A 27,010-nucleotide genomic window follows, 5' to 3' on the forward strand; every position below is an offset into this window, starting at 1 on the left:
TCTACCATGAGTCAGAACAAAAGATTTTTAAGGTCTTACAAAATATATATTCAAATATTAATTACATATCTTCTTAAAAAAAAATAAATTAACCATCCTATTATATTTCAATTTAATGATAACTTATTTGATTTACTTGAGTTACTGTTTTAAAAAATTAATATAAATATTTAAATTCAACTTAAACCTATCTTAATTAATTTTATAAATCATAAAGTTAATGGTCATAAAGTTTTAATAACCTGAAATTTATGACTTGAAATGATAACTTCTAGAGTATTTGAGTTAATTTTACTTGGGTTAATTGTAACTGGCTCACATGCATAATCTTAAAAAAAAAATTAATTTTCAATTAATTTAATGTTAAAAAATAAAATCAATAAAAATATAATATTAAAAAAAACTTAAATTAACCAAACATACTCACAGCGTAATTATGCACGTCATAATTGATCAATAAATTTTTTATTCTCACAAACTAATACAAAGACGATTGAAAATGCTATTAATGTCGTCTTTCTGACCACAGACTGGATGGATTCTAATCAACTCGCCATTTTAACGACGAATTAAATGAAACCAACCATTTTATCATCTTCAATATATTATGGGATGTCTGATCAAAGAAACTGTGGATAATAAGGACAAACTTAGGATAGATTTCCACTGCAAAACAACTTTCAATTTCAACCAACACAAGATCTTATCCACATGAGAAATTCTTTCCTCTAATTCGCTCTTACATGTTGATTATCCAACCAAGGCGGTCACATCTTTGATTCTTAACTGGGAGTGCACTTCTATTAACAACGGCCATGAAGGCAGCAGAGGTTGCCGGAAGATAATAACCAAGAGAGAAACCTCTTATCTAAGCCATGCTTTATGTTGTCTTTCAAAGTCAGTTTGTCAAACTATCCACAAATTGCACATAAATTACTTATCACAGACATCCAATCTGTAGAAAATGGGATAGAAATGAAACAGGTTACTCACAAATGAGAATATGTATATGTATTCTGGACACGGTCTCCCGCCAGTTTTATCGAATTGCTCCAAGCAAATTGGCACCATCAAGCTTTGCATCTTCCAAATGCTGTGATAGGAACAAGAAATTAGATGTTTGATTGCAAACAAATCCCTGAAATGGGAGCCAGAACTGGACATCTAAACCTGTTTATGCACATAGCACCCAAACTTGGGATCATATTAAATCTTCTGACATAAGTAAAGAACTCTCAGCTAGACAAGTCACACTTCATTTATATAGGCAACCTGTAGCAAATCTCTTCCACAAAAACCATTTTCAGGTAGAACTATGTAACTTGAGGAATTTGAGGACCATTGATTAAACCTTTATTTAAAAAAATGAAATGGAAAAAAAAAACTACTAGCAGAAAAGTAGCCAGCATGTCGAGTATTCTGCATAAACATCAGTAAAATTAAAAGCAAAACAAAAACTAGTAAGCATAAAATTGAGATATTCTGCATAAACATCATAGCTCTTAATATTATTGTGGTCAAGTTACACTCCAACGACAAAGATTCTAATTAATTATGCATTTGGTGGATAATGGAACTCATACATCATCTGCATGGCCAGAAAACCTAATTAATCAAAATTATTGATCCCTGCACCGGACAGGGATCGGATTTTAAGCAACAATACCATGTTCTTAATCTTTGACTTCATTGCACTTCAAATGCACCATCAAAATCTCTCTTTGATTCAATGCAAGTTATTTTCAGTATATATAATTTAATTATGCAGATGCCTGCATATATAACTATTTCAGTGGTGGAAACTGTTGCTTCTATTCATGATGCTGTGGCACAAGAATGATTAAATCATTATTCTGTCAGGTCAATCTTTCTGAAGAAATATTACTGATCTTGTGAAAATATTGATGCCATCCAACATCCAATACAAATTTCAGCATTCTCCATGAATATTACACAGGTTTAAATGTTTACCATTATCAGCAATGACATCAACATCAACAGGCCTTTCATTTTTCCTTTTCAAGAATTGAAAAGCAATAAATTTAAAGAAAAAGAGGTGTTTATCATATGATGCAAAGGATCCCTTTCACAGATTAAAAACCTATAATATAAACTCATGGCCACCAGAGAAGAATATCAACTTTAGGCACCTCAGACTTTGAGAATAATTGCCACGCCATCTCCAAGTAAAGCCCATACTGATTGAGAGGCCAAGTGAAAATAAGAGGATTCTACATAGTCACATCAGTTGTTACTTACTGCATTTTGAAGATTGACATGTCGTAGATAAGCCCGTTGAAGATTTGCACCCTTTAGATTGGCATTATTCAATTTTGCACCCTGAAAAATGTCATTTTCAGCAAGTTAAACTTAACAGCTACAGGGGTTAGGAAAGAAGCTTGATTTTGCAGGGGCATCCCTTCTTGCAGTCGTTTTATACTTGCTAAATCCACTAATAAACTGGTTTAGGTGTTAGGATACTGGCATGCAAACCCTACAAGATAAAAGGCTTAAATGAGAAATGAGACACACAAAAATTTACGTGGTTCACCCAATTAGACTACGTCCACGGGCAAGTATAGAAGGATTTTACTAGTAATGTGAGAATTACAACCTCTCTCAAATAATAGGAGAACAACCAAGAATCTCTCTATTACTAGGAGAAAACACCTCACTTACTCTCACAAATACCTCATAATTTAGTGGGATTACTTTCCCTCTTCACTCTCTCTTTTCCTTGGTGTGCATATAATGCTTGGATGCATTGCCTATTTATAAGCAAGCATCCATGCAAGAGCAAGTGGCCAAGTGGCCAAGTTGGCCAAGTTGGCAAGTGGCCAAGTGGCCAACTATCTTCGGAGCCTTCTTGGTTGGTGTTGTTAACACACAAAAGTTATTCGTGTATACGGTTACTATTCACCTATACATCACTATTCACCTATACGGCACTGAAGATAGTTGGCCACTTGGCCACTTGCTCTTGCATGGATGCTTGCCTATAAATAGGCAATGCATCCAAGCATTATATGCATACCAAGGAAAAGAGAGAGTGAAGAGGGAAAGTAATCCCACTAAATTGTGAGGTATTTGTGAGAGTAAGTGAGGTGTTTTCTCCTAGTAATAGAGAGATTCTTAGTTGTTCTCCTATTATTTGAGAGAGGTTGTAATCCCCACATTACTAGTAAAATCCTTCTATACTTGCCCGTGGACGTAGCCTAATTGGGTGAACCACGTAAATTCTTGTGTGTCTCATTTCTCATTTAAGCCTTTTATCTTGTCGGGTTTGCATGCCAGTATCCTAACAAGTGGTATCAGAGCCTTGCCCTGGAGTTAGCCATGATGGATGAATCCTCGGAATGCCGAACAAAAGGTGGTGGGCCCCAATTAGATCACGATGTAATCCGTTGGATCAGCTCTATTGGATAGGCGGTGTACTCCAGATGCTTCATGGACGTGTCTTGGCTCCAACACGATGAAGAAGAGTTGACCTAGAAAGAGCAAACTCTCAAGTCAGGTAGTGCTCTCCGGATGCTTCATGGACGTGTCCTAACCCCAACACGGTGAAGTAGAGAATGAAGAATCCTGGTTGGTAGAGAGTGGACGGATGAATGATCGTTTGAGGGGAGGCTCGGTGGTCCTTTGTTCAAGGGGAGGATTATTAGGTATGTGACCAAAGTCCCACATTGGCTAGAAATGGGGAGGATCAAGGGTATATAAGGATGGACAAATATCTCCATTGATATGAGGCCTTTTGGGGTATAGCCCAAGAGCAAATCCATGAGGGCTTAGGCCCAAAGTGGACAATATCATACCAATGTGGAGATAAGTGGTGTCCATAGTCCCTACATTAGGCCCCTTTTTCTTTCCACACATTTGATTCTGCCTCAAAAGTGAGTCTTATTATCATTTTATATTTATATTCATGGTTTCCACACTGAAAATGTTTTTACCTTCAGATTGGCTCCTTCTAGATTAGCTCCTTCAAAGTTGGCATTAGTGAGATCAGCAGTCTGAAATTAGGTAACTGAACCAGTTAGTATATGAAATCAACCTGGTCTAGAAACAAATATAGGCTCTTGTTTACATTATGCTTAAATCCATAAACTATTTCAATTATATTTGTTCTATAAACTATAACCAAACTTTGGTAAAAATCAGAAGGAAGATGAGACCCTACTCATATGAAGCACATTACCATTTTTTGCCTCTTAAAAACAACAAGGGTTTTTGTTTGATAAATAAGAAAGTTAATGCTTCTAGCAAGTGTTTTACACATGGACAATTGATTTCAAAGAATAGTATGTTGTGTTTAGAAATTAGATTAGTGGCAGTACACAATGATTACCATTTGAATTCTGCATGTCCAATATTTATGCATCGAACCCTTTAGACATGCAGGTTAAACTAAAAATTTCCTAATTCAAGCAACCAAAACACAAGTGTAAACCAGAACCAAGCCCCATTCTCACATTCAATGAACATTGAGGGAATCAAACCAGAATCACCAGCTAATTAGTATGGTCAATTAATCAGAGGATAAATAAAACAGGCACAAAATGAAATTCAGTTACTTAAAAGATTAACAGATGCTGAACCTGTAAGTGTGCAGAACGCAGATTTGCTCCGCAGAAATTGCAATCAACCAAACAAGCATCTGGAACAGAACATAAAATCAAAGTTAGAAGTAGTTTCCTACAGAGATTGCCATGAACATTAATCGAGCCTTAAATGGTTAGGTCAAGGTTTCCACTAGAAGATAAAAACTTTTGTGTACATAACAAATTTAATGTTCAAGAAAATATAGTGGGGTTATATAAAATGCTAGAACATTCACATAAATTTGTGAATGAATTAGAGAAATAAAATATATGTCGAGGATTATGAGGCCACAAGCCTGTAAATATGCAAAAGTACAATATGCAACAGTCCTAGTAGCCTTGAGTAGAGGAACTGATTAAAGCATGCACTTCTATAGTCTATATCACCAGAATAACTACAAATATTACCTTGCAGGGTTGCACTCTGAAGGTTGGCACCTGCTAAAAAAGCTCCTCGGAGATTTGCACCAGTAAATTCACACCTTCCCTAGGCATGAAACAGCCATCAAGAAAGATTCTATAATACTAGATGTTTTACAAATGTTATCCTATTTTGATTTCAGTGTCTTACTCCCGCAAAGTTGCATTGTGGAATATGGAACCCTCGGCATCCACATCCTGCAGTATCAATTTAAAGGTTTTAACATGATCCATTAAATAGATAAAAGTGGTAAAGGAGCTAAACACAGAGAACAAATATGTGTATTTCTTAGATAGCCAAGAGCAATGCCAAAACTAACTTCAATATGCCATACCCATTGCAATAAGATTCTTAAAATATGCAACTGTTTAAGCATTCTACGATTTGTTCATCAGAATATACACATGATCATCAATACAGAACAACACTGCCTGTCCCAATTTTGATTCCCCTTTTTGCCTGTCTCAAATAGGATATCCACCATGATACAGTCAAATCATAATCTTTCCCCAGTTATTACATCACACTTGCTAGAGCATGTCCTTCCTCTCAAGGAGGTTAGCTTAGAAAATGAAATTAAGCATGTAATGTGTGATAGCAGTGACTGCTTGGGCTTAAACAAGAAGCAAAAGAATTCAAGACACTCATTGTAAGGTCGAGAGAATTCATTGCAGTGACCACAGTGCAAGTCTCTGGGAAGTACAATGCAAAGACAATAAGGAGATGTTCAGGACAGAGTGCATTACAGGAATATGAAATTACACCTACCCGGAATTTTGCACAAAGTAGGTTTGCACGTGAGAAGAGCACATTTTGAAGAGATGCATAGCTAAAGTCAACATATGAGAGGTCCTGCATCTCAATAAACCATACATTAGAGGACAGAATAATAGTCATTAAAGCCATTTAAATCCAAACAAGCTAGCATTCTGCATTTTTTTGCCTTCGCAGGTTGTTCCTATAACAGTTTTAGATGAAGAAAACAGCGCCTAATCACAGTTGTCTATTGACATAAGTGTTGAAGATTCTGAAGTAATTAAGGCAGATTTGAAGCTGATTTGTAGGGAGTAAAAACAGAAAGTCAAATATCCTTTCCTATAAATCGGAACCTAGCAATAATACCTATTTATGTGTAGTTAATAGTTGTTCTAATATAGATCTGTAGATGCTGTATATATTCAAGAATTCATTCTGAAATACAGTGAGAAGTCAGAATTTAACAACTCTCCATATGGTATCAGAGCCTAAACCGAGCCTATTTTTTTCCTAAGCCTATCTCTCTCTAAATCTGGGATTTCCCCTCCTCTCTTCCCATCTGTTTTTGTCCAGATCTGAAAAAAAATGTCTGAAAACACTACAAAAGAAACCAAAATTTCAGGGGAATTCCAGAGTTTACAGTCATCCTACCGACTGAATAGAAGAAACTATTTAAAGTGGTCACAGATAGTTAAAACCTTTCTCAAAGGAAAGGGAAAGATTAATCATTTGATGGACAATCCTCCTAGTCCAGAAGACCCGAAGTTACACTTTGGGATGAAGAAGACTCCATGATTATGTCATGGCTATGGAACTCTATTATGCCAGAAGTTTGTGGGCTTTATATGTTTCTAGTTACAGCAAAAGACATATGGGATGCAGTGAGACAGACCTACTCTAAAGTGAAGGATGTAGCGTTAATCTATGAGATTAAGTCGAAGCTTTCAATGACCAAACAAGGTAATATGATGGTTATTGAATATTACAATACTATGAAAAGTTTCTGGTTGGAATTGAACTATTATCAAGATTTTAAGATGCAGTGTAGTGATGATGCTGTGATTTTAAAGAATTATGTAGAAAGAGAAAGGATCTTTGAATTTCTTGCAGGACTCAACATAGAATTTGATCAAATACGAGTCCAAATACTTGGAAAGGAATCTTTGCCTTCACTAAATGAGGTATTCTCAGTAATAAGGGCTGAAGAAGGAAGGAGAACTGTGATGCTTGAGGTCCAAAATACTGAAGGTTCTACTATGATGATAACTAATAGCAGAAACCTAAGTGATGCCAGAAGAAACAAAAATGATGCCACGAATGGTGCAGAAGTGGTGAAGACTGAAGGGAGAAAATTCTTTAAAGATGATCAGTTTTGCAACTATTGCAAGAAATCAGGTCATACAAAGGAGACTTGCTGGAAACTCCATGGAAAACCACCAAGGATGGGGCCTAATGGAGGACACAAATGGAAACATTCAAGAGGATATGCACATTTAACAAATTCAGAAGAGACAACACATGAGTCCAACACCCTAGAGGTGAGAGGATTCAACAAAGAGGAGATTGAACGCCTAAGAACCTTACTCAACACAATGGAGAAACCATCTGGATCATGCTCTCTTGCTCAAAATGGTAAAATTCCAGTTTCTCATGTCTTTAGTGCCTCAAACAAGAACCATTCCAGCATTTGGGTCATTGACTCAGGTGCAACAGACCATATGACTTATTCTGCAGATGCCTTCACATCCTATCAACCCTGTCCTAGCAGTAAGAAGATCACAGTGGCTGATGGATCTCTAACCACAGTTGCAGGCCAGGGAACAATCCCTCTTAATCCTGTATTTACTCTTAAAAGAGTATTACATGTTCCTAATCTTACTACAAATCTGTTGTCTATCCAGAAACTAATTAAAGACATAAATTGTAGTGTAACTTTCTTCCTTGATCACTGCATATTTCAGGACCTAGCTATGGGGAAGACGATTGGGCAAGCTAGAGTCGAGGATGGGCTGTACATGCTTGGAGTGCAAGGCAGCAGTAGTAACTCCCCTTCTCTATCATTCATTTCAGTTAATTCTAATAAAACTGATGTTTGGAATCATTATCGTCGCTTAGGACATCTATCATTTAAGACTCTTAGGAACATGTTTCCATCTTTATTTAAAAATCTTGATGTTGAGCAATTTCATTGTGAAATCTGTGAATTTGCAAAGCACCATAGAGTGCCTTTTCCTATAAGTGATTCAAGATCTGTGTCTCCATTTACTATAATTCACTCAGATATATGGGGTCCCTATAACATTCCTAATATTTCAGGAGCAAAAGGTTTTGTAACATTTATTGATGATTGCACCCGAATAACTTGGGTTTACCTTCTTAAAAGAAAATCTGATGTGAGTCATATCCTTCCAAACTTTACAACTATGATAAGGAATCAATTTGGGGTTAACATTAAGGGTTTTAGAACTGATAATGCTAGGGACTACTTTAATCAGATTTTATCACCATACTTTGAAAAAGAAGGGATTATTCATCAATCATCTTGTGTTAATACTTCCCAAAAAAATGGGTTTTGGCAGAAAGAAAAAATAGACATCTCCTTGAAACTACTTGAGCTTTACTTTTCCAACATCAAGTTTCAAAACATTACTGGGGAGAAGCAGTTTTAACCTCTACGTATTTGATAAATCGAATACCTTCAAGAGTTATTGGTTTCAAAAGTCCTTTAAACTATTTGTCAGAATTCTTTCCAAAGAATAATTTTTATTCTAAAATTCCCCCAAGGATCTTTGAGTGTGTCACCTATATTCACATTCATAAACATCAACGAGACAAACTTGATGCTAGAGCTCTTAAGTGTGTTTTCATAGGATATTCCATCACACAAAAAGGTTACAAATGTTATCATCCATCTTCAAAGAGATTTCTTGTGTCAAAGGATGTAAGTTTTAATGAAAATCAGTCTTTCTTCAACAAATCTTATCTTCAGGGGGAGGAAAACAACACAGAAGATAAGACTAACAATGACTTTGACATTTTTTCATTCCAAATCCCATCTAGGCAGCAATCATCTCCCATTTCACCATCCTGTGAGTCTCCAAATATTACTCTGCAGGGAGAAACTGCTGCTGACAGACCTCTTCAGGTATATAGAAGAAGGATACAACCTAATTTGACTCTCTTGCAAGCCCAAGAATCCGAACCAGAGCAAGGTAATGAACTTTCTCATTCATCTCTACCTATTCCTGACCTTGATCAGCCAATTGCTATTAGAAAAGGAAGAAGAGAATGCACTAAGAATCCCTTATATCCTATAGCTAATTTTATGTCATTTCAAAAGTTCTCACCATCACATAAAGCCTTTCTCTCAAAAATAAACACCATACCTATCCCAAAAACCTTACATGAGGCTCTAAGAAATGAGAATTGGAAAACTGCCATGAGAGAAGAGATGGATGCACTAGAGAGGAATCAAACATGGGAAATAGTTGAGTTACCAAAAGAGAAGAAAACAGTAGGGTGTAAGTGGGTTTATGCCCTGAAATATAAAGCTAATGGCAGCCTAGAAAGGTATAAAGCCAGGCTAGTTGCAAAAGGATTTACACAAACATTTGGGATAGACTATCAAGAGACATTTGCTCCAGTTGCTAAGATGAACACCATTCAAATTTTGTTTTCTTTATCTGCTAATTTTGGATGGTGTATGTAGCAATATGATGTTAAGAATGCCTTCTTACATGGAGAGTTGGAAGAAGAGGTTTATATGGATCCACCACCAGGATTCAATCACTCCCTTCTTCCCAACCAGGTCTGCAGACTAAAGAAGGCACTCTATGGCTTAAAACAAGCTCCTAGAGCCTGGTTTGAAAGGTTCACCAAAGCCATGGTTTTTATGGGATATCGGCAAAGCCAAGGAGATCATACTTTGTTCATCAAACACTCCATTTCAAGGGGAGTTACTATTCTAATTGTTTATGTTGATAACATTATAATAACAGGTGATGACTATGTGGAAAGAGATAAGTTGAGAAAAAGACTTTCAGCAGAATTTGAAATCAAGGAATTGGGGAAGTTGAAATACTTTCTTGGCATAGAAGTGGCACATTCAGAAAAGGGGATTTTTATCTCTCAACAAAAGTATATTCTTGACCTTCTAAAGGAAACAGGAATGGTAGACTGCAGACCATGTGAAACACCTATTGATCTAAAGCACAGACTTGAGAATGATGAGGAAGGAGCCACAACTGACAAGGGTCAATACCAAAGGTTAGTTGGTAAGTTGATCTACTTAGCTCACACTCGTCCAGATATTGCTTATGTCATGAGTGTGGTGAGTCATTTTATGCACAACCCGAAAGATTCACATCTCCAGGCAGTGTATAGACTCCTCAGATACTTGAAGTCTACTCCTGGAAAAGGAATTTTGTATAAAAATCATGGTACTCTGAACCTTGAATGCTATACAGATACAGACTATGCTGGTGCATTAACAGATAGAAGATCAACATCAGGTTATTGTACTCTGCTGGGAGGAAATCTTGTGACATGGAGAAGCAAAAAACAAAGTGTTGTGTCAAGATCAAGTGCAGAAGCAAAATTCAGATCAATGGCACTTGGAATTTGTGAGTTACTATGGATGAAGATTATCCTAGAAGATTTAAGAATCAAATGGGATGAACCAATGAAGTTGTACTGTGACAATAAGGCTGCCATTGCAATAGCACACAATCCAGTGCAACATGATAGAACTAAACATGTGAAGGTAGACAGACATTTCATCAAAGAAAAGTTAGAGAGTGGATTGATATGCACTCCTTATGTGCCTACCGGGGAACAACTTGCTGATATACTTACTAAAGGTGTTCAGAATCCGGTGTTCAAAAACACCTTGGACAAGCTGGGAATGAAAGATCTCTTCCATCCAGCTTGAGGGGGAGTGTTGAAGATTCTGAAGTAATTAAGGCAGATTTGAAGCTGAATTGTAGGGAGTAAAAACAGAAAGTCAAATATCCTTTCCTATAAATCAGAACCTAGCAATAATACCTATTTATGTGTAGTTAATAGCTGTCCTAATATAGATCTGTAGGTGCTGTATATATTCAAGAATTCATTCTGAAATAAAGTGAGAAGTCAGAATTTAACAACTCTCCATAATAAGTTATACTTTCTCTAAGAACAAACCCCAACAAAACAAATGAATCTATTGGCTTAGTTCAGAGAGACAAATCTGCCATGAATAAACTTAAGAAAGCAAGAGAAATCCTTCCAAATTAGACAGCTTCTAAACCCAAAAGACTTGCCAGTTTAGAGAGATCAAGGCCAGAAAAATTAATCCCTCGAAATTTCACTTTCTTATACTGTATACATTTGATGATATCTGCCCGTGTCAATTCAGCATCCAACTCATTACCTTCCTTCCTCTTATTCAGAACAGAATTGATTCCCTCTATGAGCCCCTGACATATAAGGTCATAGAGAATGGAAAGTCAGAAACATTAGCGATATGCTTGACATTTCTTATCCCGAGCATTGCTAGATACATGAATCTAAATGCATGCATATGAACCTCACAGTATTCAAGGATGAGCGCCAAGACTCATTGCAGAATGATGCAAAGTAAAAAACAGATTAGCAGAGAAAATAGAAAATAGAAAATATAAATTTGACAACAAGAATAAGGTAAATTGGAAACACCTTTTGCTAACAAAATCTCATGCACGGGGACAGCATAAACATGTGATGCATATGTTTGTGAAAAACTCCATTTATTACTTGGATCCAGTAACATATAAAATCAAGGACGCATGATGTCAAATGGTTCCTTGAACAAATTAGGCATATCTTTCAAACAAAGGTTTATATGGAAATGGCGTGAAGTGTCTGAAAAGTGTGCTCTCCTTTTGAAATGCCTGTATGCAAGCTCAAGGCCATAATTTCCAACATGTCAAAAATTGCAACCTAGCACTACATACAAACAAGAACAAATTACTTGCTCATGTGAAGAGATAAAATCGAAGACACACAATGACTTCTGGTTCTTCCAAAGAATTTAGGCAGATATTTTAAGAAAAAAAAGTGTGTACAGGGAAGTGGTGTAAAGTTTTATAAAATTGGGGGCTCCCTTTGGAAAAACCTGCATAAGCTCAGGAGATTTCCTGCTGTGACTGGTATGCAGGAACCTCTCAAAAACTGCTTTATACCAATTCCCCCAGGCCATGTGCACGCATGAAGGAAGAAATCAAGTTAATTAAGATTGATAAAGTAAGAAAATTCACCACACACATATGCAAGAAAATCCAACATAATATAGACTATTAAACCTGTTGCTATTCCTATGCATCTTAAGCCTGGGCCAGCTTATCAGAAGTGAAGTGCCACTCAACAAGAGGCTTGCACTTCATGTACTGTCCTTCTACGAATAGGCAGGACACGAAGGACCAAAAAAGGGAATGGAAGAAGAGGTAATAGCCAGAAAAGAACCAACAGAAAAGGGATATAATCACACACAAGAAGCTGATAGTATTCTGCCTCACGCATAAGTTCTGAATATCCAGCATCAGTTAGTGTGGGAACCACACCATCCCTCAACCAATTCAAAATATGCCGGAAGTGTTTCCCGTCCCTATCAATGAAAACGTATCCCTGCAGAATCAAAATTCAGAAACGATTCATTACTCGCAACACCTTCTGATATGAAAATCAATGAAGTAAACCTCCGGTCCCATTTGCCCCTTTCCCTTCCTTTTCCTCTCAACTAAATAAAATATAAGTTCACTTCCCTCTAAGAAACAAAGTGTCATTCTCTCAACAAATAATAATAATAATAATTGGCCAGGCAACACTTCCATCTTCATCAAACCAGGCGGTTATCCCTCAAAGTTTCTAAAATACTAACCAGTCATTCCAAGAAACTTGACAAAAATAAATACAAATTGTTAATTGGGCAGTCCTTGGCATTTACTCCTCGTAATTGTGTACGCACTATGGAACAACAAATAAGCATAATTCTAATGATACTACCTTATCAGGATCCTCAGACACCATGAATCTTCCTCTGAACATAGCAGCAAGCATAGAATCTGGCTCACCCTGCGTTAATGTATCAATTGTGGTGCAAAATTTCTTCCCTCCTGTAAATTAATTAAACCCATTACATTTTCACAATAAACTATTCATAATCAAGCACAATTAACTGAAGAAGAAGAAGAAGTTATAACTCCTTTAAATAGAGTGGAAAAAACGGTGAAATTTCATCTGGGTCTTCACAGTTTGATTTATTTTAGGATCTAAAAATGATTATCCGCAGACATTTTACTATATAGACAAATTCGTAAATAAATTAGAGACAGAGAGAGAGACCGATGTTGAGACGAATTAGAGAAGAGAAAGTGTGGTCTTTCATTATTTGCATTCGGTGGATAGAGAGAGAGATTGGTAATTTTGAGCAAAAGAAAAAAGGGAAGCTTTTCAAGCATCCATGAATTACAGAGGTGATGAAGGCAGAGGGTCCATTTAGCTGTCTGTATGTGTTTGGTAATTTCAGGTCCGTTTTCCTCTCAAATTATAATTATTATAGGAAAAAAAAAAAAAAAAAAAAACTCAAAAACTGCTCAGTGTTTCAACGTCGACGGTGAGATAATTCAAGTGGATTCGATATAATTATTATTTTGTTATTTTCTATATAAAGTTTTTACCTTACTGCTAGAAAAGGTATATTTTCGCAAGTGGACTTCACTCACTCTTTAGACAATGCAGACCAAAATTTCTCAATTGTCATGTTTTTCGAAGCGTTTAGTGGAAGAAAAGCTTATAGAGCCACCAAGTTTGATTAAATCACAAAGTTTGATTTTTTTTTTTTCATTTCCTTCTTCTTCTTTTTTTCTCTCTCTACACCTTGAAATTCATATTAGATCATCTAAAAATCAAGATTATCCTCTTATTTATTCTGTCTTTCAATTATAATCCTTATTTTTTTTATTAGTCTTTTTTTTATTTTGGAATCTCTTTTAGATATATTTTTTTTAATTTCATCTATTTCCTTTTGATTTTGTTTTGTTTTTATATCATTTTATTTTTTTTTCCAATTGAGTCCCCATTCTTTTAATTTTTTTTTTTACTTTTCTTAATTTATTTATTTTTTTCAATTACTCCCTCAATATTTTATTTTATTTTATTTTATTTATCTAATTTTGGATCTTCATTCTTTTAATTGTTTTTTATTATTTTCTTAATTTTTTTTTCAATTTTTTTCCTCAATGCTTTATTCTATTTGTTTTTCTTATTCAATTTTGATCTTCATTCTTTTAACTACTCTTCTTTTTTTTATCCTTTTCTTTTCTTTTATTTTTTATTTTCGATTAAGTCCCTCATTATTTTTTTTTATTAGTTTTTATACCAAATTAGGTCCTCATTGTTTTTATTACTTTTTTTTTATAAAAAAAATTATGGTTAAGAATTTTTACTCAAGATTTTTTGTCTTTTGTAGGGTCATTTTAGTCTAATGATCAAAGTTGTTGATTTTAAAGATTAACCTGATTTAACTTTAATTTTTTAATTTTATTTTTATTTTATCATTTGATATTAGACTATTGGACTTTAAGCTTTCTATTTTTTCTTTTTCTTTCTTATAAGGTTATCCAGGGTCGCAAGTGAGTCAAGTAAACAAGGGTTGCTTTGGATTTTTTTTTTTTATTTTTTTTTTAATTTTATCATTTGATGTTGGGCTATTGGGTCTTAGTATTTTTTATTTTTATTTTTTTCTTTCTATAGGGTTATCTCAGGTCAAAGGCTCGTTAGGTTAACCCGGTGTGACTTGGATTTTTTTTCAATGTTTTTTTTTATCTAGGTCTTTTATATATATAAAAAAAACTAATTTTCTTATCCTAATTTCATGTCATAGGTGGTGGGTTAGTAAAGTGAACCTGGGTTGACTCAGGTTTTCTTTTTCATATATTTTTTTTATTTTATCCTTTTAAATTAGCTTTGTTGGACCTTGAGCTTTTTTATTTTTTTTTCCTTTCCTTCCTCTAAGGTTATCTCAAATCGTAGGTTATTCAAGTTAACCCGAGTTTACTAAGATTATCATCGTTTGTATATTTTTTTTATGTTAGAAAAAAAGTTAGCCAATTCGTGGGATAGCGCAGACAAAAATAATCTGGTATAAAGTTAACTATAGAGTATCTGGGATTGTGGTATAAAGTGTTTTTTTAAAATAGCTTTTTATTTGAAAATTTATCAAAATAATATATATTTTTAAATATTTGTTTTTAAATTTTTTGACTTCTGCATATTAAAATCATTAGAAAATACTAAAAAACTAAACATCAATTTAAAAGGTATTTGGTATTGTGGTACACTGTATGATATTTTTCAAAAAAAAAAATTGTTTGAAAATACATCAAAATATATTTTTTAGATTTTTTTATTTTTAACATCAAAATCATTAAAAAATATTCAAAAAACAACAATTTAATATATTTTTTTCAAGCCAAAAGCATTTTTTAAAAACTCATAAAAGCACAAGAAGAAGTTTTGTCAATAAATATTTTTTTCAAGCCAAATGCATTTTTAAAAAGAACCTAAAAGCATTAATAACAGTTGTGTCAAAACCCCCAATACACGTGTTTCATGCTAAGCCACGGTCAAGTCAATTTCTTCCTAACTTTAAAAAATATTACAATGCAACGCTAATAGTATCAAATATAATAAGAAAAAACTAAAGAGGATGAAATCATAAAAAAAAAATTAAATTTAAAAATTATCTTAAATAAAATAAATAGTAATAAAAAAAATGATAACCAAATATGACTTATGAAAAACAATTTGAAGCAGGATGAAGTTGAAAAAAAATTAATTTTAAAAATTATTTTAAATAAAAAAATAGTATTAAAAAAAATAAATATTAAATCTGAAAGAAAAATAAATTAAAAAGATGGTTTGAAAAATTAGAAGGTTAGGTGCAAAAATCAAAGAAAAAAAAAATAAAAGGAAAAAAAAGATCATCAAAGTCAAACTAAAGGTCAATACTTCAAGCACATTGTCTGAGGATGAGGATGAAAGGGCCATCAAAAAAGCTTGAACGCCCGCCAAGAACTATTGTTTGGCCGTCAAACACTCCCAATGCTCTGAGTGGCATGAAAACAATTAATATGCTAGAAACTTTAAAAAATTTTAATAATATTTTAAAATTATTAAATTAGCCAATTACCTCTAAATCAACTTGTTTATAATCAAAAACCCATAATGAAAATACAAAATAAGTCTATGGACAGTAGTTAAAGAAACTTTGCATTTAAAGATAATTTAGTTATTTTAACATACTTTAAAAAAGTAAAACTACAAAAATAATTAAAGACATTTGTTAAACAAATTTTACTTTCAAGAATGATTTAGCATCTATTATGTGAAAAAACATTAAAATGATTGATATGTTTTATATCAATTTGATAATAACATATAGATTCTTGTGAAAAAATATATTATCCTGAAAAATAGTTTAATGAACATTTTTAAAAATGGAAATATAATCATTTTACTTTACCAATTTATAGCAAAATGTGTCAGTAAAAAAACTGAACTCTATTAGTTTTTTTTTTAATTCAACTTTAGTCCTATAGTTTAACAAATCTAATTAGTTTAAGCTTTGTTTCTCCATATTTATTTACAACTTAATTCTTTGATCAATTTATTTTTCTTTTTTTCAGAAATAAAAAACAAAGTAGATAAGATGAAGTTTTCTTATAACGAAATATTGCATTTTTATAATAAATAAAAACTGTTTAATAATTTCTTAAATTGCATAATTAATTAATTGATTTTGATATATTTGTATGAATGTGTTATAATTAACTTTTATGATAGAAGAATATACAGATGCATGGTTTATTTCTTTCTTTCTATTTTTTCTTTTATTTTATTTTATTAAGGTAGTATCCCAAACTTATAGGAAATAAATATGAATAGTTTAGAAACAAAAACTTCAGAGAAGTTTTATTCATCGCATTGGGCAAGTTTGTTAGGAAAAGAGAAGTTTATCATAGGAGTTCACAAATAAATAATAATAATAATAATAATAATAATAAAACTAGTCAGATGCTTACTAGTTGAGCAAGTGTTTGATTTTGCTAAGCCGTCGGTCAAATAAAAAAAAATTGAACATAAAAAAGTTATTCAATTTATAAAAAAATATTTTATATTGTTACTGAACTTGATTTAATAAATCAATCTTAATTCTTTCTACCCGATTCCTTGATTAACTTAGATTTAAAATCAATCAGCTTGGAAGTTATCTAGATGCAACCATATTGACTTAATGAGTTTAAAGTGAATCTAGATAATTAGTAAAAGAGATGGTTTAAAACTTTAATTTTTTTTTATTATTATCGAAGCAATGATATATTAGATCAACCAATGTTCCATGATTAAACTGTCAAACCATGACCCGAGTTATGGATTTCATTGAGTTTAATAATTTTGTTTTTTTAACTATTTTTACTTAATGACATGATAGCAAAACTTGTAAAATTGAGTATCAACCAAATATCAAGACATTGTTTAAGATTGCAACAATCTCATAGAAAGAAAACCGAAATAAATTATAAGAACCAATTTAAAATAAATCAAATATTAAAAGATAAAATCAAAGACAAAAAACAAAAAGGATTCAATCGAAAGAAAAAAAAAATAGATGATAAAATTTAAAAATAAAAGAACTTTTTGACATTATTATTAAACATGGTCCAGCTGATGAATCTTGAAACCTTTTTATCTAACTTTTTTTTAGCCCGAATTTAAAATTAATTTGCGTGGGAGTTGCCCTTGTGTGACACAATCAACTTGGCATGTCTAATGATAATCCATACGATAGGTAAAAGTATGGTTTGACTTTAAAAAAATTCAAGATGTTATATTCTTTTTTTTTAATATAGAGATGAGAATATATTAGGTTGACTCGAGATTCATGACTTAACTTGTCAAACCCGCAACCAAGATCATAAATTTCACTAGTTTTGAAAATTATTTTTTATTTAATAATGTAATAACAAATTAGACACTTACATAATTAAGCACCAACAAAATGTTGGGATGTTTATTTGAGATTTTGATAACCTTATATAAAACAAACTAAAATAAATTATGAAAATCAATTTAAAACTAATGAAATATTAAATGATAAAATTAAAATAAAAAAATAGATAAAAAAGCATTCAATCAAAAGAACAAAAAATAAAAAAAAATATATTTTTTAAAAAAAAAATCCATAAATGTTCATATAAATAGTGAAGTAGGTGTACAAAACCTCAACATTTTTAGTATACTAGTTAATTTCTAATTAAATTGAAAATTTTATCTCATTCGTTTAGGCCAAAAAAGAATCAAATAAAATAGGCCAAGAAGTCTAAGGATGTAAGAACAAATCAAGATTTAAAAAAAACAAAAAAAAAAAAGCTAAAAAGAAGAGACCATCATAGAATTCAAGATTTTTAAATGTGTAAGGTAATTAGCTTGTTAATAATAAATTCTTAAATTACCAAAATAAATTATCTACAATTTATCTCATATTCAACTTCACTTGTCATAAAAGTCAAAGTCATTGAAAATATAGAGTTGTATACACATAACTCCATTAAATTGTTTCTCGCTATATTATTTAGCATTGCTTCGTAATGCCTCGGATAGCATAACTTCATATATTAAGATTTTGTACGATGATTTTATCGAAACATCATGCTAATAGATTTATTTTTTTTCTTTAATTTTTTTTGTTGTATTTAAACAAGAACATTAACAAATCAGATATCCTTGATGATCATTGACTTAGATTTTAAATATTATTATACTAAAATATTAACAATTTAAATTATTTTCTTACTAGATCGAAACATATTTTTATGTTATTTTTTTAATTAACGTGGATGTCCGGGCTAATTTGAGTACACCTCGACTAATTTTACGTGCCCTGAAGTTAACAATAATATAAGTTTTCAGTGACCATCATATTAGCAACCACATGACTTGACATTGAAACCACAAGGAAGTAAACTTCTTGGTTCTAAATTTTTACCACTAGATCGTCTACTAAATGGTTCATTTTATATGGTATTTTTATTTATCAAAAACATGTTTGTTCATCAATTGATATTGGTTGAAATGAAAACAAATTATTATGATAGGAAAAGGAAAAAAGATCATATATATACATATAATATTCTACATTCTCCATGCATACTCACTTTAAATATAAATTACAAAGTTATATTACATGATTTCATCATTTTGTAAATAAATGATTTAATTGAAAAACTATAAGGCAAAATAAATTAATAGGTAGCGTTTGGTTCATATACAGAGAGTTGGGACAAGTGCCCATTTAATTGACAAAGCCAATTTTTGTCCCTTCACAGAGGAGGGATGTGTACGTTTTTTTTTTATTTAACGTTTAATTGAGGTATTTATGAATATAATAATAACTTTTTTAAAAAATATTATTTAAAAATATTTTAAAATAATATTTTTTTATTTTTAAAAAATTATTACATCAAAACAATCTAAAATACAAAATTAATTAATTTAAAATTAAAAAATAATAAAATTTTGACTTTTTTTTTAATAATACTTTTAAAATATAAAAAAAATAAATAACTAGTCTGCTTTCTCGTCTTGTGTACATTTTTTGTCGGCTTCAGGCTTGGTTTTCAGCGGTTGTGAATTTCTTTGCTATATGAGATTAGTTTTATTCGAATTTGGTCATGCCTTGACCAAGTAACTTTATTCCCTTTTGCCTTTGATTTTTATTTTGTTTTTTTTGTGCACTCCTAATTCTTGTCGGTAGCTATTTTTTTTTTAATTCATGTAGGGATATCCGGATTAGTTTATATATACTTTAATTAATTCTAATAGATCTTGAAATTAAGAATTAGGTAAACTTATAGTAATCATCAATATTAGTAACTATATGACTCAAATATGAAATCACAGGAAAATAAAATTCTTAATTCTAAACTTTTATTATTAGATTATCTACTTTATAATTTTTTAATAGCTATTTTGTTGACCTTGTTAACCCTTGTTTTTTATTTATCGGTTTGCTTTTTTTATTTTATGAATGGATTAATTATGATTGCTTTTTATTGGATTTTTTTTTTATTTAAAAAAATGATGTGCCTACTTGTTATACTCTGATTTTCAACCTTTCTTGTTTATTAGTTTATAGTAATTATTGGGATTTTTACTGTGTCTTCTTGAAAAACTCATATTTATTTATTTATTTATTTAGGACTTTTCCTTGCTTCTGTCTATTTATGTCTGAATGCCCTTCTATAAAGCTTTTTTTTTTTTAAATCATAAATTAAATTAATCAATATTTATTTTTTATTATTTAATATCTTTAGCACATGTATTTTGAAGAGCATGGTTATGCATCTATCCCTTTCATGAATCTATACTCTAGGTGGGCACTCACATCCATTAATATCTTGTCCAAGCCGATGCTATGGTGTTTGTAACGTTTCAATTTCAAGTTCATTTTCCTTGTCCCTTCAACAATGTTCAATTCCTCTCTCTCTCTCTCTCTAAATGTAGATTCTATCGTGATACTAAACGTGAGCTAATTCTATCATTTTATTTTTGTATTTTAAAAATATTTTTTTATTTTTATATTTTAAAAATATTTTTTAAATATTTTTAGATAATTTTGATGTATTAATATTTAAAATATTTTTTTAAAAATAAAAAAATTATTTTGATGTATTACTTGGTGAAAAACACTTTAAAAAATAACTTCAACCACACTCCCAAACACCCTTTATATTACGAGTTCATATTATTATTATTTTCTTAAAATAACATATTGTTTAGGTATTGCAAATGCTTTTTAAAGAAAGGAAAAAATTAACAACTATCCCACTATATTAAATAAATTGGTTTTATTAATTATATGAAAAAAATTAGAAGCAATAGTAAATAAATCAAAATTTAAAGAAAAGTGATCATAATAACTTGAGAAAGAAAGTTTTTCTAAAAAAATAATGCACTTTAATTTTTAACTAATTAAATATGAAAGGGAAAAATTAAATAGAAAATAAAAAAAAATAGCATGAAAAACATGTAACTTAGATAATAAAAAACGAGTTAACATATATTAATTTATGACATAAATAATAAAATTGAGATAACCTGATAATAAAAATAAAAAAAGCAACCACAAAACCTTTTATTTATTTAAAAAAATTAATATTATAAAATAAAATTAAAAAAATATCAATTGATGTTAATTTTCAAACACGTTATCCAAAGACAAAAGGCATCTAATTACTTTCAAATTCTTTGCGTGGGGTTTAACACCGACAATCAACAAAACAAATATTTATAACCTAGTCCTGTGCTCTTATAAAACAAATATTTTAGCTCCTTTAGTCATAAAAATTATTAATTAATCCCTTGATCGTTAAGTCAGGAACAAGAATTAACGGACACAATAGGGCCAGGCCAGGCCAGCTCAACGTCTCACCAACGAAAAGTAAAGAGGGACTAATTTATTAACAATTATTAAAATTAATTATTTTCGAGAAGTAGGGACTTAGAATCTTTTCGATGTAGGATTTAAAATTTTTTTGTATATATATTTTTTATTTTTATAAAAAAAATTATATTTTTTTAATATAAAATTTCAAACTCATTAATATATATACTATATATTTCCAAGAACAAAATCATGTGTTTTTTAATGTGGGATAAAAAATATTTTTTTTAAATACTTCAATTTAAAAGGATAATATATTATTTTTTCAATATGAGATTTGAAGTCTTTTTATATATATATATATATATATATTTTTTTTATTTTTTCATAAAAGAAGTTATGTTTTTTCAATGTAGGATAAAAATTTTTTTTAGTTTAAATACTTCAACTTAAAAACTATAATATCTTTTTAATGTGAGACAATTTTTTTTAAAAAATATTATTTTAAAATTTATTATTTATAATATATATAATAAATATAGATTTTTTATATGAAATATTATATATATATATTTTAATTTTTTCGATTGACCTATGAAACTCGGGATCCAACTCCTTAATCGGATCAACCTCCGAGTCAGGTTTAATAACTATTCTTCAGGTTGTTTAGAAATGCAGTGGAAAATGTGTTTTTTAAAATTTTTAAAAATTAATTATTTTGAGATATTAATATAAAAAATAAAATTTAAAAAATACATAAATTTTATTTTAATACATTTATAAATAAAAAACACTTTAAAACCACACCACTTTTACAATCCCAAACAGCCCTTAACCAACACAAGCAAGCAAAGACAGTAGTATTCTTGTTCATAAGGTTTTAGTGTTCGCAACTGCCATCTCCCCATTTCCCTCAGACAACCCCGCGTTTCTGCCATAACTGAGTGACCCTCCATGGGATCAATGAGGTCAGGTCACTTCTCTTGTCCTCCTTTTCTCTTTATCTCAGCATTTTGTTTTGAACACTCTGAATTTTCTTTTTTTTTTTCTTTGGTGTTTTGTATGTGCAGTCGGCACCCAGAAGTTCTATGGGCTCAAAGATCAGACAAGGTTTACTTGACAATTGCACTACCTGATGCTAGAGACATATCAGTGAAATGTGAAGGTGAAGGGTTATTTAGCTTCTCTGCTGTTGGGGTTCATGGTGAATCGTTTGATTTCAGTTTGGAACTCTTTGGAAACATTGTTCCCGAGGTTAGTGCTTTGTTATTTATTTCTTCTCTGCATTTTCACTCTTTTGGTATAGAGTTCTGAAATATTTTGTGGGTTATTGTCATTTTATTGGAAAGTGCACGGTTGTATAGTTCACGGGTTGCAGCCATTTTGTTTCATTAGAAGGATCTTAATCATGGGTTCTTCGGTCCTTTTGTTTGAGGGGCTATTGTCAGTTTAGCTTTATGGTTTCTGAACAATTTCTGCATGTTGGTTTTACTGGTTTCAAGAAGGAAAAAAAGACTTTATTTTGGTAGATTTGAAGCCAAGCGGGGAATTGCTGCTTACCTTTTGACCACACTTGTTAATGCATCTTCATGTTATGCATTTTTGCGTGAAAAATTAGGCTTAGTTTGGAGAAAGCTTCATGCTCTAATCCTTTTGGATGGGAAAAATTAATGGATTAAGTAAGTCTGAATAGTTGTCAGGATATCCAACATTGATCTATGTAACCATCACTACCGCTCCCCTTAGATTGTACAAAGTGCTTTTCTCCTTTCTATTTGTCGTTATCGCTTCTGCTTTATCACCTCTCCCTTCCACAATTTCTGTGTTGATTAGTGTTTTGTTCCAGCACGTCAGCCATCATTGTCTCTGGCATCTGTTTTTGTTGCCACTAGCTCTAGAGCTATGGCCTACGCAATGCCTTTGCCTTTATTTTTTCTGTGCCCCTCCTCCCCCTCAAATAGGAACCAAAAAGAGAAAACTTAAATTATGAAAAAATTGCTGCTCCTAACTCAATGCCAAGTAATGCCTTTCTAAAAAAAACAAGATGACCCCACCCCTCTATCTGTCTGTTGGTGGTTATCTTACAAGATAATGATCAACTATGGACGAGTTAGCATGGAGCCAGCCAGTCTTCTAGTTGTATTGTGATGAACGAGTTCACATGAAGCCAGGCTTCCAGTTCACCCTGATGAAGCATTTCTACTCAGGACAGGTTCCATCTTCTACTTGCAGAGATATTCTTTAGCCTATTATGTACATCACATCTTTAAGGACATCAGAAGGAATATTTTGTAGAATTATTGCTGAGTGTTCATAAGCATCAATTATTAGAAAACTCTTGTATCTTAAATTTCTTATCTCTGATCAAGCTTTTTTCATGCAATTATGATCTGTTACTCAAAGGTTTTGACGTACCATATAATATCCAATGTTTAGAATTTTCTCCTCCTTCTTTTTCTTTGTCTGACTGACCCTCTCAAGTTAAAGAAACTTGGTGCCACATAACTGAGCATTTTGTCTAGATGACATTCAATATGTAGTATTTGTAATATCAATGTTTTAATGCGAAATTCCTAGTAATTTTCTCGGTTGTTTTTTGTCACAAACTTTTGAAACATTTTAAGTCTTAGCTTCAATTCTATGATGCTATGCAGGGTTGTAAAACTAAGGCTGGGTTGAGGAACATTATATGCTCAATCCAGAAAGAAGAGAAAGGTTGGTGGAAAAGGCTGTTAAAATCTGAAGAGAAACCTGCTCCTTACATTAAGGTGGATTGGAACAAGTGGTGTGATGAAGATGACAACGAGTCAGCTTGTAAGTTCTTCCAACCTGTTCTTTGTATTATGATATGAGGCCTCAAAGTTCTGCTCCTGGTCCAATTTTTGAAACACGTCATGATTCTGCCCTGAGTTAGGGTATATATTATTAATTGAACTTTATGATATTTGAATCCTGGCCCAAAGTCCTGTCACATGATGGTTTAATGCATTTAACTTGGGTTGTTTAATATCAAGATTTCTAACACAAGCTGGATTTTCCTGCTTACCGTGTTGCGCTGTTAAATTATCACCTCTTGTGTAATTTATATGTTGTCCTGTTTTCCCTTGAATAGCAGTGAGTGTTTTTCTCTCGAGTCCTGTTTCAGGCTTTTTTTTTTTATTGATAAAGCAAGATATTGTTCAAACATCATTTTAAAAATGGGAGTGCACATAAATGAGGTTCTAGTAGTGTGGAAACTTTTATTTCAGCTATCCTAAACTTAGGCATATAGGAAATTTAGATATTATCTTCTTAGCTTGAAGAAGAATTGTATGCTAAAAGACTCTTAAATAGTTGTTTTGACTGCTTCCACCCAGTGAGTTGCATCAACCATGTATGTCGATATTGCTATTGTATGGTTGGCATTCATTATCTTTCACAATGAATGCAGAATGTGTAATTCTTATATTTATAGAAAAATCGGTTAGCTTACACTTTTCAAAGTGTTCTTAAGTCTTGATTTTTCATATGCTATGAGTCTGCGTGGCCTGAAATGACTGAACAAGAAATTTACAAGCAATACCATGATGGTGATGCTTTTGAGTTTTGTAAATGTTCGTGTTCTTCTATGGAAATAAAGGCTCTATCTTTCAACCATTATTGCATCCCAACACAATCCTTTGTAATGCGGGATGCATGAATTTTTCCGTATTACTCTTTATTCATTGCATAATCTGCATGGTGGTTAGTTATTATAGAAAGCTTTCCTGAAAGTACTATAGCTCTGGTGATATATAATACCATTTACATAAATATGAATATGCATTGTCTTTGTCTGCATTCTATGTTGCTTTATGATTTCTATTAAATTACTCGAGAATATGTTGTTCTGTATGCAAGAAATTACAGCTTAAGTTTCTGACTGAATTTGATCAAATTTCCTTTGTCCCATGCAGCTGATGCCTCTGATGACAATAATGCTGCGGTAATTATTATTTTTTTATTTTTCTGTGTGGTTATTTGTTAATATAAAGAATGTTTTTACTAGTGCTTCATATCTGCGATTGATTATTCAACACCTGTTCTTTTGCAGCATGGAGAAGATGATGAGAGCAGTGATGATGATGGAATGCTTTGTAAGTTAGACCTTGATTGCTTTTAAGAACTGTCATCAAAGTTAATACTTAGTAGCCTATGTGTGTGCTTCACATGCATAGATAGGGTTCTGCAACAGTGGTGTACACTCACGTTTATCATCTATATATGCATTATCATTGATAGTCATGAAAAGAATGCTTTGTGGCTTTCAGTCCACATGGAAATTTTAGCCTTTTGATTCCAAAACAATGAAGACATGAAACTTGCTATAATTATTTCATTATTATACGGTCCATATCATTTCAAGGAAGTGCCAAGTTATGATTATGCGAATCAAATAAACTGCTTTTGTGCCTGTGCGACTTTACCTTTAAAAGTTTTATTTCATCTGATATGGTTGTGATACCTAACTGCTTTGGACATTACTTGCAGATCTTCCTGATCTTGAGAAGGCAAGGGGAAATTGACGACAATCAAGTACCATAGTGTGTTTTGACTTCAATTGGAGTTCCAGTGATTGCAGAACTGCATCAGTGATTGGTATGCAAGGAGATTGAAGTTGAAAAAATGCAGATTGCAGAACTATTACAACGGAAGACTGTATATATTAGTTGCGTCGGTTTTAGTAGAGTAGAGGATGGCTTGCAGGATTGATCCCTAGAAATTATGACTGAACACTTCTGAAACTATTCTTGAGTTGTCTGGGGTTTGACTCGTATTCTCCCATTTCCCTGGTCATGTGGCTGATGAACTTTCAAAACTTAACCATCAGCAAGGGACTCGCGGTTACTGGACCATGGTACCAGTTGCTTGACAAGATGAAGGTTATGATTTGACCACTCTCTCAGCTATTTATGGCTTCGGTAACTTTTACTTCTCCTTCTACTTTAACGCATCTCTGCGATTTCCCCATGAACCATTTCTTACCTTTATGCCATAAGGGAAATGCATGGGTGCAAACCGGGAAATTCTTTGTCAATTAAACAGAGGCTTAAAGTTTAGTCGCGGACGCTATTACTTGATGATTCAGTGTTCTACCGAGGTCAATCGGATTGAAGATGTATCAGCAGTGTAGATTTAGTTCCGGCGATTCAGAAATTGGGAGTGGTTTTTCGTTAGTCGTTCTTCAAGTGTGGCTCAGTAATGAGTTCTCGTGGTTGAGAAGACATTCTCATTCGAGTGGTTTTGGCAAGTTGTTCAGTAGAATTTAACCATAAAAAAATTAAAATTCCCACAAATTGTGCCCCAAAATTAACCGCTTTTGAGGGTAAACCAAACTGGCCTAAAACATGACCCATCGACTTTCTCAGAAGAAAATAGAAGGTCCCAACTTTTAAATGTATAGATCATTAGGGGTTCAAGGATATGTAACAATGCAAGCCATGTTCTTGAGAAAAATGGAAACCGTCTTTCAGGCGAGCGTTGGAGGTTAACAATGGGGTGGAATATTTTTGTAACCCCAAAAGTTTTCATGAACATGATCGATGGCATAATGCAACACTCTTATGGATGATTTCTGAGAGCAAGGACATCAACACTTCCATCAAGCTTCTTTTTATTGAAGATGGCCAAAAGAAATTGAAAAACATATCAAAAACCGAAATACATGTGCAACATTTATGAAGTACATTGCCATGTTACTTTTCTTCTATGTTCTATAAGATCAAACCCTTATTAGATGATGTTATTTTCTGTTTG

The 27,010-nt window shown here is 32.1% G+C and overlaps 2 protein-coding genes across 7 annotated transcripts; one reads left to right on the forward strand and one right to left on the reverse strand.

Annotated features, from left to right (window-relative positions):
- Positions 1-388: 388 nt before the first annotated feature.
- On the reverse strand, positions 389-13,615 carry LOC118036387 (FH protein interacting protein FIP2). 6 transcript variants are annotated; one of them, XR_012167666.1, is made up of 12 exons: positions 13,135-13,354; positions 12,796-12,905; positions 12,283-12,417; positions 11,076-11,231; positions 5,788-5,871; positions 5,170-5,216; positions 5,007-5,080; positions 4,596-4,654; positions 3,951-4,010; positions 3,324-3,488; positions 994-2,340; positions 389-911 (listed from the first exon to the last, which is right to left on the reverse strand). XR_012167666.1 is itself a non-coding variant. In XM_073403924.1 (12 exons), the coding sequence occupies exons 2-11, from the start codon at positions 12,847-12,849 to the stop codon at positions 1,040-1,042; spliced, it is 804 nt and encodes a 267-aa protein (XP_073260025.1). In that variant the 5' UTR covers positions 12,850-12,905; positions 13,470-13,615; the 3' UTR covers positions 389-911; positions 994-1,039. The 6 variants fall into 6 exon arrangements, 4 of the variants coding, with proteins under 4 accessions (XP_073260025.1, XP_034897945.1, XP_034897946.1 ...); XM_073403924.1 differs by lacking the exons at positions 3,324-3,488; positions 13,135-13,354 and adding an exon at positions 13,470-13,615 and having other exon boundaries at positions 994-1,093; positions 2,260-2,340; XM_035042054.2 differs by lacking the exon at positions 3,324-3,488 and having other exon boundaries at positions 994-1,093; positions 2,260-2,340; positions 13,135-13,353.
- Positions 13,616-22,045: 8,430 nt separating this feature from the next.
- Positions 22,046-26,163, forward strand: LOC118036386 (co-chaperone protein p23-2). The gene is made up of 6 exons (XM_035042052.2): positions 22,046-22,203; positions 22,306-22,489; positions 23,890-24,049; positions 25,171-25,199; positions 25,308-25,350; positions 25,745-26,163. Exons 1-6 carry the CDS (start codon positions 22,190-22,192, stop codon positions 25,777-25,779), a joined length of 465 nt encoding a protein of 154 aa, XP_034897943.1. The 5' UTR covers positions 22,046-22,189; the 3' UTR covers positions 25,780-26,163.
- The last annotated feature ends 847 nt before the right edge of the window (positions 26,164-27,010 follow it).

Source organism: Populus alba, chromosome 13, assembly GCF_005239225.2.
Source record: "Populus alba chromosome 13, ASM523922v2, whole genome shotgun sequence".
Taxonomy (NCBI): Eukaryota; Viridiplantae; Streptophyta; class Magnoliopsida; order Malpighiales; family Salicaceae; genus Populus; species Populus alba.